This window comes from Eucalyptus grandis, chromosome 3, assembly GCF_016545825.1.
Source record: "Eucalyptus grandis isolate ANBG69807.140 chromosome 3, ASM1654582v1, whole genome shotgun sequence".
In the NCBI taxonomy this organism is placed as follows: Eukaryota; Viridiplantae; Streptophyta; class Magnoliopsida; order Myrtales; family Myrtaceae; genus Eucalyptus; species Eucalyptus grandis.
This window is the reverse complement of record NC_052614.1, coordinates 55,615,201-55,629,622: the sequence shown is the minus strand read 5'-3', so window position 1 is coordinate 55,629,622 and position 14,422 is coordinate 55,615,201. Positions and strand designations below refer to the sequence as shown.

At 40.0% G+C, this 14,422-nt stretch overlaps 1 protein-coding gene across 4 annotated transcripts; it reads right to left on the bottom strand.

Moving 5' to 3' along the window:
* Window positions 1–2,063: 2,063 nt before the first annotated feature.
* On the bottom strand, window positions 2,064–9,880 carry LOC104437836 (pyrophosphate-energized vacuolar membrane proton pump 1). 4 transcript variants are annotated; one of them, XM_039308912.1, is made up of 9 exons: window positions 9,597–9,880; window positions 6,197–6,765; window positions 6,073–6,115; window positions 5,736–5,892; window positions 5,493–5,579; window positions 5,122–5,401; window positions 2,882–3,256; window positions 2,598–2,657; window positions 2,064–2,460 (listed from the first exon to the last, which is right to left on the bottom strand). In XM_039308912.1, the coding sequence occupies exons 1-9, from the start codon at window positions 9,784–9,786 to the stop codon at window positions 2,245–2,247; spliced, it is 1,977 nt and encodes a 658-aa protein (XP_039164846.1). In that variant the 5' UTR covers window positions 9,787–9,880; the 3' UTR covers window positions 2,064–2,244. The 4 variants fall into 4 exon arrangements, with proteins under 4 accessions (XP_039164846.1, XP_039164845.1, XP_039164847.1 ...); XM_039308911.1 differs by having other exon boundaries at window positions 5,736–6,115; XM_039308913.1 differs by having other exon boundaries at window positions 5,736–6,115; window positions 6,197–6,769; window positions 9,597–9,732.
* Between the last annotated feature and the right edge of the window lie 4,542 nt (window positions 9,881–14,422).

The window sequence follows — 14,422 nt, the reverse complement described above, 5'->3', positions numbered from 1 at the left end:
TGACCAAATTACTTTTTGATGTCAACACAATTTTAAAAGTGTCAATAGGTTGGTTTGGTTTGATTTTAACACAAATGATATATAGTTTTTATGACATGAACCATACAGAACCCAACCGAAATGATGGTTCGGGTATGTTCATTTTGGGTTTCAGCTTCGGTTTGTAAAATTTTGTGGAATTACTACCAACTATTTTAAAAACTTAAAACAATTAGCAGTAGTTTCATTAAATATCACATGGTATCAGAGCTAAAAGTCCTGAGTTCGAATCTTTTCAGATCTCATTTGCCTCCCCAATCAAATATATCCAAGCTTAGTATTAGGCAAAAAAAAAAACCCCAAAAGCGTGGGGGAAATGTCAGAATATTTAAATAATAAATCATGCATTTATCTAAGCGTTTAAGTTTTTAAAACAGTTAATAATGGTCTTTATCAAATTTCATGTGGCTCACATCCCTTTTTTTCCCTTTCCTTCTTTATGTCCCTTCAGATCCTCCGTCGCAGGCTGGTGACAAAACAGAAAATTGAAACATTCCCAGTTCAGATATTGTGCGAGGCAAACATCCGTTGGATTTAACAAATGAGAGGGGGGGAACGGCCTACACGATGCTTGAAACTTCTATTGGATGTTCACGTTGATGCGGAGGCGGAACTGCTGGTGAAGATGAGGGAGGAGGTCGAGGTGAATAGGAGGGAGAAAGCTGTTTAGGGTGTGTTTGATAACGTTTTTGCTTAAAAATTATTTTGGGAACAGAAATAGAAAAAAATATTTCTGCTTCAGGAAATAATTTTTGAACAAAAAAACACATTTGGTAAATCTGTTTTAGAAATATAAAAAGAATAGAAATACGTTTGGTAAATTTGTATAATTTTTTATTTCTTTTAATTTTTAAATATTTTATTTTATTTTTTATTTTTTCTTCTTTTGGCCGCCGCTAACCTCGGCCATGGCCGGCGACCGGCCGACGAGGGCCGATAGCCTCGCCCAACCATGGCGAGGCTCGCCGCCCTCAGCAAGGCCGAGCCTCACCGGCCGCTGGGCGAGCTTGGCCTCACCGGATCTGAGCGAGCTCAAGCTCGCCTAGCCCGGCGCGAGGTCGGCCTCGCCGGGCCGGCAACGCTCCGACGAGGTCGCCGGCCCTCGACGGCCGGCGGCCTCACCCAGCCACGGTGAGGCTCGCCGCCCTTGGCGAGGCCGAACTCGCCCCGCGGCCGACGAGGCTCGGCGTCGCCAGCAACGCACCTAGCAGGCCCCCAGCCAAGCCTCGCCGACCGCTGGGCAAGCTCGGCCTCGCCGGGGGCCAGCGACGCTCCTAAGGTCGCTAGCCCTCGACGGCCATGGCCGAGGCCAGTGACCGGTCAAAGAAAAAAGAAAGAAAAAAGAAGAAGAAAAAGAGAAGAAAATAGAAAAGAGAGAAAAATGTTCCTAAATTTTGTTTCGAATTTTGTTTTTAACCTTTAGATGTGTTTCTAAACAAAACGCAAACAAATGCATTGCTTCTTTTTTTTGTTTCCAGGAACAAAAACAAAAAAAAAAAAATTGTTTTTAAACAGAAAAAGAAGTGAAAACAAACCGGCCTTTAGTGTCTCAGGGATTCCTTTTCTATTTATATTTAATATGTTCGCAGACCGGTTCGGGTTGGGTATTTTTTGACACCCTTAATCAATATTTTTGGTATGCCCAACCCCAAAATTTGATATGCGTGCTCCGTGGACCGGACCATCAGCACCGGCATCAGCATCGGCTTCAGTCCTTCCCGCAGTCAATGCTCTTTTCTGTGGTCCTGGCTTTTCGGCTCGCGCATCATCTCTCCATTATTAGCATTAGGACACTGCTCCATATTTAAAATAAGGTTTGTGCACTTTAGATTGATTCGCGGTCCTTGTTGAACGCTTCATCTTTTACGTTGGGTGTTTAGCGAAGATGGAGCACCATGTATCACCCGAGTGTTTACGCAGCTTTCGACTAATCATCATGAGGTCGCACTCCTACTTTGAATGGCCAAGACCACCCTTCTCATTCTTGTTCTTAATGTCATTTTTTTCAAATTTAAACTGAGTAATTTGCATAATCCAAAAACTTATTTTGAAAGATGTTGCTCGAATTGTCCAAAGCAGGGGAGGAGCTAGAGAGGTTTATAAGATCGTGCAAACAAAATGGAAATCAATGGTCAAGAGTAAATTGAGTCAATGACAATGCTGCTGCTGCTGCTGCTACAAAAGGGAAGTCGCCCGTTCCCTCCCTCAGATAATCTTGAAGAGCAGACCACCGTGAGTAGTAAAGAAGGGAGCAAACACGAGCGACTCGACTACCATTAGCTGGATGAGGATGTTAAGTGGTGGGCCTGAAGTGTCCTTCAATGGATTGCCAATGGTATCTCCCTTATCAACGGCCCTGTGAATTTTTTTAGGGAAATGGGTCTTTGCGTACTCGGTCTTTGCGTACTCAGAAGCACCAGCCTGGAAGCAAATTCAGGACATTAAGTAAAAAAATATGTTAGGTCAAACTAGTTTTCTTAGCAAGTCACTGAACCACCACAGACTAGTATCATCGACAAAAACTAGCTTTCGAGCAGTTGGGAGCAACTACTGCATACCCTGATGTACTTCCTTGCTTTCTCCCATGCTCCGCCAGTGTTGGATGCCGAAATTGCAATCTGTCGAAACCAAGCCCAACAAAAAATATGCATCAGGAGATTAGTTATGCATAAATATGATGATAAGAGCATTAATCATCAGTTCACCCAACCTACACAAATTTTGTTCAACAATGAAGAAATTACGATATCTCAACTTGGTTTAACCAGCATTCTATCGAGGGATGCACCTTGAATACAAACGACCAAAATAGATTGACATGGATTACTTTGGTAAAGATTACCCGAACAACAGAACCAAGAGAGCCAGCCAAAACACCAGACAGCATCTCTATTCCTAAGAAGGTCCCGACGATAAGTGGTGTAAGCATGACAAGGGCAACAGGTCGAATCATCCCCCTGAAAGATGCATCAATTGAAATTTTGAAGCATCTATGGTAACGGACAGACTCCCGAAGAATCGTGTAAGCCATCTCCAAAGCTGGAGGTCCCACTCTTTTCATGGTCATAGCAGAGAACCATTTAGGAAGCATGGCGCCCACGATCGAACCCATGAAAACTTTTAGTGTCAGGACATCAACAGGAGAAATTGCTGCACGACTCACAAATGCACCAAACAGAGCCATAGACACCAGGGAAGTTGATTCAATGGTGAATCCCTACAAACCAGATAAATAACAAAAAATGGTCCATCTGATATTAGACTTAAACACTAGGAAAGTGGAATTTGCCAATAAGGCAATCTAAGTAGCATCGACCAGTGACACACGACACGACACGACACGATATGAAACGCTGATACATCGTTTCTTAAAAAATAGAAAATTTTGATACGTTGGGACACATCATATATTAAATAATAATAAATTATCATTTTTATGATTATTTTAATCCAAATTTATAAATAAATAAATAAGAGACTTGAATGAATTTATACTAAAAACATTAATCCATCATTTGTTTTTTTTTAATCCATTATTTGTTAATATCATTCATTGTTTTAATTTGACAAATTCAATTCCATTCTAATAATTCATAAAACTTGGAGAGAAAAAGAAGCAATTCACATTCTAGATTTGTGTGTCAAAGCATGTTGAAAAAGAAAAGAAAAAAACAAACGTGGAAGGTGAAATGTATATCACAAGAAGTGAGAGTCATAAGAGAAAATAAGACTAGGTTTTTCTTAGGTTACTTCTTTCTCCTTTTATCATTTTTATTATTATTATTATTACATATTTACATTTTGATTCATCATTTATTGAGAATTTTTAAAATTGATCCCATGAATGTCTAAATTCCAAACTCACATATCAGAATTTTAGACTCATTTATCGGAGAGTATCAGAAGAGTTGACCAGTGTCAGACTATTACTATTGACCAAGTGTAAGAGAGTGTTAAAGTGTTCGACACAACATGAAAACTCTGTGTTGGTACTTCTTAGGCTAATATTAGGAGAGATAGATGAAAGGCAACACCTAAAGGAAAGAAAGGTAATTATAGCCAAACATCATGCCACACCAGCAAGAATTTAAAAAGACTTGCACAACTAACTTCATATATAGTCATTTATGGTGAAAAAGAAAAAAAATTGGATAATGTGTGTAAAGTCTAGATGACATGATCGTAATTTCATGAAAAATTCCTACGCATAGACATGGGGAAAAGTGTTAAAAAAAAAAGCCATAAACATTTTTTTGGTGCCATTTAGTCCTAAATATTTTCCCTTGGTGCCAATTTGGTCTTTTTCAGCTAATTTTGTCCAAATTTTGCTGACTATGCACTGGCTGGCTGACGTGGCATAATCGGCGCAAATATATACAACTTTTAATAATATATTTTTTATTTTTTATTGTCTTATTCTTTTTTTCCTTTTCCTTCTCCTTCCTCTAGCCGGTCGCCGACTTCAATGACCAACCAAAGGCGACGGCCGGGAGGTCGAGGTCGACCTCGACCTCATGGGCCTCTAGGAAGCCTCACTAGCCATGGGCAAGGCCTTGGCCACAAGGGCGGCCTCGCGTCGGCTTGGTGAGGGTCGAGCCTTGCCGACCATGGGCGAGGCTAGACCCTCGGAGGGTGAGCCTCGTTGCCCCGTGAGAGGCCGCCCTCGCAACCACTGGCAAGGCTCCCAGAGGCCGACCTCAACCTTGCCAGCCGTCGCCTTTGGCTAATGGCTGAAGTCCAACAACCGGCTTGAGGAAGGAGGAGGAGAAGAGAAAAAGGAAAAATAAAAATAAAAAAGAAAATAAAAATTCAAAATTATTAAAATATTATTAAAAATTATACATGTCAGCACCAATTGTGCCTCGTCAGTCAGCTGACACTCAATCAGTAAAATCTGGCCAAAATTAGTAAGAAAAGACCAAATTGGTACCAAGTAAAAAGGTTTAGAACTAAATTAACAAAAAAGTTTATGATTAAATTGATACAAATACAAAATGTTTATGACTTTTTTAACACTTGTCAATGCTAAAAGGATGACAGCACAGCGTCGATACTATATTCCCATGCAAGGATTGCCTTTACCTTTCCAATGGTAGCTCTAGTATTGCTTGACGACTGCACATCCCTAAGGCCTCGCCCACCAATTCTCTTAGAAACTGGTCTAGCATGGTCGCTGATGGGACTGTAAGCATTGATGGCCAATCGGGTGGCAATGGTACTTAGCATCCCAACGGCAGCCACAGCAATTCCATACACGGAAGCAATTCTATAACTCAACAATATGCTAAGGAAAGTAAAAATTGGGATATCGACAAAGGCAAGGCCAAAACCAACCCTTTCGGCGGCAAACTCTTGGAAAAGGCTGCAGAAAAAAGGATCATTAAGTGGTCAGCACATAACCATCAACAGTAGTAAAGATTCATATCATTCATTTACTTTAGCAATTTTAACACCTGATGCCATCGTTGGTGCATAATTTAGTGATAAATTCAATGATTAGCCCAAACCAAAGACCAACACCAACACAGAAGCACAGCTGCCTGCAAGATCGTATCAATAATTAGCGACTACATTTGCTCAAAGTTTTGACCCAATCCAGTAAAAGTCCGCTGACATTAAAGCATGTCACATGACCAACATTAGAAGAAAGCAGCATTTAGGATCAGAAAAAGATAAAGTATCATTGAAGAGTTTACCAGTTCTTCACAACTTTCTGCGACCCAAAGTTGTAAACTGTAAATGATGAGGGCAGAGCAATCCAGCTAACAATAACAATTCCAAAAGTCATTAGAATTGTAGAAATAATAAGTTGCTTCCTCAATGCAGGCTTGATTTCCTTCACTTCCTTGGTTTCTGAGAAGTTGGTCGTAAAGACAGTTGTCATCAAACAAACAAGAATACCCATAGAGCTGATAAGCAGGGGATAACACATAGCGGAGAAGTTGTGATCATTTCCGAAAGAAGAGATGGAAGCAACAACAAGGGCAGCGCAGCATGATTCGGCATAAGAACAAAAAAAATCAGTCTCCATACCAGCAATATCCCCGACAATATCACCAACATAATCATAAATCACCTGAAATTAAGGTCAACCTCATTTATGACTAAAAGTGAGTGATAAACTTAGGAGATAGAGCTACAGTAAAAGAGTCCATACAGCTACGTAAACTTGATCTGCTGCTGGCCAATTCTCTTTAATTAGATGATAACTAACATCAGCAATCTTGGCATAAATTCCACCAGCGGCTCTTCCCAAGAGAGCCATGGAAGATCCACCAAGACCATAACCGGCAATAGCCGCAAAAAGACCTTCCCAGTCATCGCCATAGTACAGCTTGAACAGATAGATTGCAATATAGAGCACAAGAAGACCTTTAGCAGCAAGAAGAAATCCCATCACTGCACTAGACCTGAAAGCAGAAAAGAAAGCTTTTCCATCGCCCTCCCCCTCTTTGAAGGCAGTCCTGGCATTAGCAGCATAGATAGCAATTTTCATGCCAAGGAAACCAGAGAGGACTGATGTGAAAGCACCAAGTAGGAATGAAACAGCACTGAAAACGGCAGTGGCAAGGGCGGGCTTGCACATGTTTGAAGGATCAAATCTGCAAGGCCGGCTTTGGGTGCTGAAGCTCTCAACAGAGCCAAGGCAGAGGAAGATTAGAATTGCAAAAGCAACCATGAAAACCCCACCATACCAGTACTCCGTGAACAGAAAAGCTTCCACACCTGTCTAATCACAAACAATAATTTAGCCTCTCCGAGTCTCCATCAAGCAAATAAAGCAACAAACTGGTTCTTGACATTCTACTTATGTATGACGAAAGAAGGTATAGTTCAGTTAAATCCAGTTACTTCATTCCGTTGCCTAGTTTTGTTCAACCTAGTGCCAAGAAATAAGAAAGCCTCCAAAAGAGTAACTTAAAAGATGACATGGTGTCTATTACAATTCAAATTTGGCAAGCTGGACAGCGTTTAAGTGTCAAATTCCACTGGCGGAAGAGTGACAACAACATAATGAGCAGGACAAGATGGGAAAAGGGATGAAAGAAAGTAGCCAGTTCTGCAAAGTACTTAATGAAATACAAAGAACTGAAAATTAACTACAACGTCCCAGACCCACAATATTGTTGTAAACACATCTAAACATTACTCTAAAATTAAAGCATTACAAACAAACAAGAAACTAGAAACATATTATGACCTAAATAAACAATAGGTTGGAGCCAAAGATTAAACCGAGAGTATGGAAAAACATCAGAACTAAAGTTAGAACTGAACTTATATGGTGAACTACTATAGAACTGATAATGCTCTAGTTTGAAAGATTATTCATATCAGCGTGAAAAGTAATAGGTATGACACATTGTCACATATAAGTACCTTAGTTAGGAGAAGCAATAATTTAATGCAAAAGAGAACTTTAGAGAAATAGGTTTGTTACCTATGTATTCTTAACTAATATTATAGAATAAGTGTTTCGTCAAAAGTATGACAAATCAAGAATGACAATCTGACGAAAATGAGAAATGTTCTACACCGAATCACAACTTATGATGATAAATCCTTTTAAAACATTCACTGACGAAGTGAAGAAATACATTAAAAATTGAAGGTTGTACACCCTAAGCAATTCACCTTTTTAATACATTATGCTTCTACTAAAGCCAACTACATAGAAAAAAAAATTACTATCCTAATTTTAATTAACTTTACGTTATGTCAATAGTTGCATATACCAAGCTTCCTATAACAAAAAAAAAAAAAAAAAAAAAAAAAATCGAATGGAAGAAAGAAATTAACCTAGGTCCCACTTGTTTCACAGATAATTTGACATTTCTAAAAACTATGTTAGAATAAGATTTTTTTGGAAAATGACAATATTTCTCATTATTCGGCTGGAATTTGAAAATAAATTTGTAATTATCTTCTGTCTTTTAGAAAAAAAATGCTTTTATTTTTCTGAAAAGATGGCACTATTTGTATGATATAAGAGTTGCGCATGCTATATTATTAATTGGGATAAGTGTATTGAAAGTCCTAAAATTTGTCACAAAAGTGCAATATAGTCTTAAAACTTTCAAAAAGTGAAATTAAGTCTTAAAACTTGTCATTAAAGTGCAAATGAGTCCTAAAAATTTTAAAAAGTGCAATCATATCCTAAAAATTTTCAAATTGGTCAAATCAAATCCTTCAACTATTTGAATTTTTTGAAAATTTTAAAGCTCAATTGCACGTTGTGATAAATTTTAGGACTTAATTGCATTTTTTGAAAATTTTAGGACTCGATTGTGCTTTTGTGATAAGTTTTATGACTCAATTATACTTTCATGACAAGTTTTTGGACTTTCAATGTACTTATCCCAAATAAAATTTTATTGAATCAAATTTTCATATATAGATACTTCTATAAATCATAAACCAATATTTTTTTCTCTTATGGAATCCAGCATCGGGTGCTTAAGCCCTAGGCCTAGCCTTGGGTACTTTAGCTCAACTACCAAGGTCCTCAACCCAGCGATGAGGCCGAGCTCTGCAATCAAAGTCTCAAGGACTTGGGCACAACCAGCAAAGACCTAGGCATGAGCATCAAGGTCTTGGGCTTAGCCTCAAGGGACCAAGGCTACTAAGTCCCTATGCCCAAGGACCGTGATCTCTAGGTCAAACATCGATGTCCAGTCGTATTTCAGAAAATGATTTCTAACTTTTAAAAGTGGAAATCATATTCCTGAATTTAAGCATAGGTTTTCCATTAATTATGAAAAAAATTTATATTTATTCATTTCCTAAGTGATCCGAACGCCAAAAAATGAGACAAATATTATTGGATAAAAAAATTTCTGTACAACAAAAGGGATCTTAATCAATCACATAGACAATTGGAAATGAGACTAATATTATTGGATAAAAAAATTTCTGTATAACAAAAGGGATCTTAATCAATCACATAGGCAATTGGAAATGAATCAAATGTACAACAAAAAATCCTATGTATGTACTCATAAGGAGGATATGAAAGATTGGGCTTATTAGACTTAGAATGCGTTGGTTTAACGGAAAACTTTACGTTAAGAGGAAAGTGATTGATTTTCCCTTGTTTGGTGGAGAGCATGAAAACGAGAGGGAAGTAAACTTCTGGTGTTTGGATTTTACTTCCAAAGATATTTTCCTTAAGGATAGATTATGTAATGCTATTAAACCATATGAAGGAACTTGTAAATTATAAAATGAAAATGCTATCAAAGCCAAAAGGACAAGAGCTCCACCAGTCAACACTCCGCTCAAGAGCCATCTTCGTGAGAAGAGATCTACTTGAGTAAATATTATGCTACTGTACTCAGATACGTCGCGTGAAGCCCTAGCAGCTGTTACAAACCCTAAAAATTAGTCGCGCCACAAGGAGCAGAAGCTCTTGACTTCGCTGAGCTATCATCAGATTACGAGACTCGAATCTACCACTATTGCTCAGGCAGATGCGAGATTGACCCGAAAAAAATCTGTTAATGAACAGTTTTATAAGGCAGGCAAGTAATGAAGCTATAGGATCTTTACAAAGTCACCTTCAGAGACGCCCCTCCTCATCCTATCATACTCGGCCTTAACGCTGGTTAAGTCCTGCTCTGCGTCGTCGAGGCTGTCGCTGTTGCGCGACTCGGGGAACCACCGCACCAGGTAGTAGGAGTACGCGATCCCAACGGTGGCGCAAGCTGGGATCACGATCTCTGTCGCAAGAGCTGAGAGCAATGCCATCCTCGCCGGAACTCTAGACTAGATCAATGGAATCGCTGGACTCGACGCCTATTAGAGAGAGAGGGGAGGGAGGGAGGGGGAATGACCTGGGCCACTGATATCGAAAACGAGAGTGGATAAATCTCGTCGTGTACTTTTGACGCCTCAATAGCGTGCACTTTTTGATTGACGCGTCAATGGCGCGTGTACCTATTGGCTAACGAAACAATTAGCTTGCTTAACAAAAAATGAGTTAACAAAAAAGTTTTTCACTCAAAATTTAAATTTAGAAAAACGATTTTCCTTTGAAACAATTGGAAAACGTTTTCCGAAAATGTTGGTTAACAAAACACTTGTTTTTATAAAGATATATTTTAAAAAAATTCGATTTTTAAATTTTTTAAATTTTTAATTTTTCTATCTTTATTTTCTTCTTCTCAACCTGTCACCAACTGCGATGACGGCTGGCGAGCTCTGGGCTTACCATCAAGCAAGCTCATGGCCTCTGGAAACGAGTCTCGCCAGATCGAACGAACTCGCGGGGTCAGGCAGCAATGCTCAAGCTTGCCGGCTCGCTTGAGGCCGACGAGCTTGTAGCCTCTAACAACGAGTCTTAAGTCTCGCTAGATCCAGTGAGCTCGTGCCCCTCAACAGCGAGACTCAAGCTCACCCCTCACCAGAATTTGGAGCAGTCATAAGTGCCAAGAAGTGAAGAACTACCATCGAGTCAAACTGACATATATTTTAGGCAAGTAGGTATAGTCAAAACTACTAAATTAAGATTCACCGTGACGAACCTCCAATTGGCTTGCGGAGTAGCTATATCTCCATGGCCAAAGAGCAGAGACTGAAGTTGAGGATGCATGACCCCCTGAGACCTAATTACGAGAGAACGCCAACATGTGTAAAGATCTCATTAAGTTTCCACAGATAATTCCCGATACTCAACTTGTACCAGTATCTCCCACCAAAAAGTTGTTTGTATTTTACTGATCGACATTATATGGGTGCTTCCTTCATGGAATCTAAAACAGTCACAGCAATGCAAAATTCTCGCTACTTCACGTGAAATTATTGGCCTCCCCTTCCTTTCTCCAGAGGGGGAAAAAAGAAGCACAATCTGAGACCACAGGCAGCGCAACCTTTTTTTTCCTTTATTAACAGAAAAGTGGTAAAAAAAGCGATCATAGATTGTACCTGAGCAGAGAATTTCACACCCCGACCACTTCCCAATTTCATACCCCCACCACTTCCCATACACCGCGAGATGAAAAAGAAACATACAAAAAGTGGGGTCGTTTTCCTTTTAAAAATGCAATCTTTGCATGTAGAGAGAAGTAGGATTTCCTGAAAACCCAAACCCAATAAACAAAATATTGAGAGCCTCTTTGCCATTAAGGATGATTCGTTTTTCCTCCTGCCCACAAGAAAACAAGCCAAAAGCACAAATGGTTTTTCTTTGAATTATACAAACACTTAATCTCAGATAGCCCCTTAAAAAGGAAGAAAAGGAGTGTCAGAAAGTCCAAAAGCAGGCTTCTGCATCGGGGTTGAATGAACTGGATACGTTTACTAAACACCCTCTCAAAGAGACTGGAGAGAGAGAGAGATTACTGTGCGGTTACAGTATGCACTCATTTGTGTCACAGGCTTTGGACGGGCAAGAAAATGTTAGGTGTATTTAATACATCACTTAGGATGATACAAGAAATCATATACGGATCGACACGTGGTAAATCCGGGTCTACCTGCTGAACCTTCAAAATTTCTGCCCCCACTTTCTCCGTTAACGCCCCGTTACCTCTCTCCTCTCCCCGCTGTTCTTGCCCGCGACTCTCTCTCTCTTCTCTCTCTACTTCTCTTTTCTTTCCTCTTGCGTCTGCCATGGCTCGAGCTCGAGTCGGCTCATGGCCGCTTCAGGTCGAGAAGAGGGCACGCCGCCGGATGCGACGATGAGGGGTAATTCGGCGGGAGGTCGAGTGGTTGAGGAGCGTGGAGACTGCGTCGAGCTTCGTTTGCGGTGAGATGGCTTGAGGCCACTCGAACGGCCAAGGGTACCCCAAGCTCCGTGTTTGAGGTGGAACTTCATGGCCAAAGCGGCCATGGATGAGTGTCGTCCATGGCTGGCCACGAACGTCGTCCATGGTGGATGGGAAAAAAACGATACCCAGGGATCAATAGCATAACCGATCGACGACGACGACGGTCATGGATGAGCGTCGACGTGCTTGTGAGCAGGTCGTCCATGGCTGGTCGGTGACGCTGCAATCCACAGCACAAGCGTCGTCCATGATCTCAAAAGGCAAAAGAAAAAAGAAGAAAATGGCGAGAGAGAGAATGAGCTTTGTCGAGCGTGGGACGGAGCTTAACGGGAAGAGAGAGGGTCGTTTAGAAATTTTGAATAACCTAAGCATGTGGATCCGGTCGACACATGTCAATCTCTCCGTGGTTTATTGTATCATTCGTCTCTCTCTCTCTCTCCTCCTGCGTCATTGCAGTCAAAATATTTGGATTCTCCCTGTTCCAACTTCTGTTCATGCCAGGTCCTCTCATCATCACCCACCATACCCTCCCTGTCTCTCCCTGTCTTTAACCCCTCCTCAGAGATGAAAAAGAAAGTCCTTCGCCTTTTTAGCCATTTTCGACAGCAAGCCCAATGCTGATGAGAAGGGCATGGGGTAACGAAAATCTCGTGCTTTCTCCTCTGAATCCAACACCCGAACCCATCAGAGGCAAGAAAAAATAAAACAAAAACAGGAGCAGAAAAAGCAAGACACCCCCCTTCCCTCTCTCTCTCCCCAAAGGAAAAAAAGAGGGAAACCTCTGTAGCTTCAGCAGCTGTACTTTTTGGGAGATGCGCAGTAAGAGAGATGGATCAGAGAAAGATGATGATGACGATGCAAGCAAAGGATACAGATTATATAGGAGGATGATGAGAGAATCTCCGGTGGAGTAGATCTTTGATCAAGTTATTGGGGGCTTTGGGGGGGAGCATTCATTGCTCCGAGCGTTATCATACGCAAATTATGAGGACTAACTCAGATTTTCCTCATGATGGTGGAAATAGTTATGTCGGGTTTCAGAAGATTTTCGGTTCTGTCCATGTCCTATGTTTCTTTTTAATAAATAAAGGGCGGAGAAAAAAATATCTGAAACACTATTTCAAGAATATCTTTGAGACTCTTAAGAGGAAATAGATGAAGATTTCTCTATAATTAATTTCATCGAAAACCAAAATCCTTTCTCATTAACGTAAGTTTATCTATAATATACGGGAACACAATACTAACTTGAATTAAATTGGCTATGTAATTAGAGACATCACTCATAAATTTCTTCTAGGTTGTTTAGAATGAACAACAGAGTCTCAATGGATCAAGGAAGAAAACAATTTCGTAATTATGTTGATTTTTGTCTAAACAATTATTTGACTGCATTGAAAATAACATTAACCCAGTAAGCACGTCAATTTTTTTTATAAAGAGTTATAAAAGTTAGCTTTTATTTCAATAATCTTATTTGGAGTTTTTTCAGTCATGTTTAGATTCGATTAACCTGATTTGACCTATTTACCCAATTATACGATCATGTTATGATAAATATTACATATATAAGTTGTGCTCGGGTCGAATTTTCTGACAAAATTATTAAATGGATTGTGTTTGGATAGGTTTAGTTAATCTGATAGCTTTAAATTGGCATGACATGCACGACTCATGAACACCAACAAGTGGCATGAAGGTTTAGTCAAATTTCACATTAACTCAACATGTAGTGCCTTTTGTCATTGGCGGCGATGTGTAGGAATACACTAAGAAGCCGATTCTCCATATCAAGATACACGATGACGTGCCAAAAAAAAAAAAAAAAAAATCTATATCCCCCTAGGACTTAAGAATTAATAAATTTGTACAATATGGACCGGTAAATTTGAAAATAATCCAAACAGATTTGTATTTGCAAATTTAATAATCTCATACACAATGAGTGTATTTAACTAATGAATGAAGAACTTGCACATTGCACGATTAAAACTTTATATCACGTAACCGATAAGTTAAAACATAGTAATTAACTAAAAGCTTTTCAGAATTATCACCTTTTCTTATAGTTGCAAATATCTATATCGTGGGAAGACCTCTATAATTTTAGTACTTTGAATATCAGTAAATACAAAATACGTTACAACAGGCCCACGCATGATGGGCCTTGTTCAACCAAAAGCCCACAGAAGACCAGTCTGTGTGAACATTTTCCAGCATTTGATGAAGGATGAACATTAGAGAGCAACGACCGAGTTTCTTTTCTACCGTTCTTTTTTTTCCGGCGAAACCTATCCCGCGACGCATTATACAGTTTCTCGAGCCGGTGAAATCTTCCAAGACATGCGGGTCGCAAGAGAGATTGGGGGACTGAGTGAGTGTGAAGGATTGAAACCTACATCAATTTATTTTTTTTGGGACTGGAGGAACCGCCTCACAGTGAGCGCTCGGCATAAACCCCTAGGAAGCACTAGCGCAGGGACCCACCTCCCACAATGCTCCGCTTAAGTCGCGCTTTAATGCGCACGCGGTGACTCGAACCTCTCCCCTTCCGCAATTAGAGAGAGAAATGCCCAAACCAACGCACCCACAGCGAGGTGGATTTATTTTTAAAA

Coding starts and splice junctions, on each gene's coding strand:
- LOC104437836 (XM_039308911.1), bottom strand. CDS start 9,786: ATGGCATTGCTCTCAGCTCTTGCGACAGAGATCGTGATCCCAGCTTGC. Junction 2,658..2,881: donor CTCTTGGTTCTGTTGTTCGG/GTAATCTTTACC, acceptor TGGTTTCGACAG/ATTGCAATTTCGGCATCCAA. Junction 2,461..2,597: donor AAGCAAGGAAGTACATCAGG/GTATGCAGTAGT, acceptor ATTTGCTTCCAG/GCTGGTGCTTCTGAGTACGC.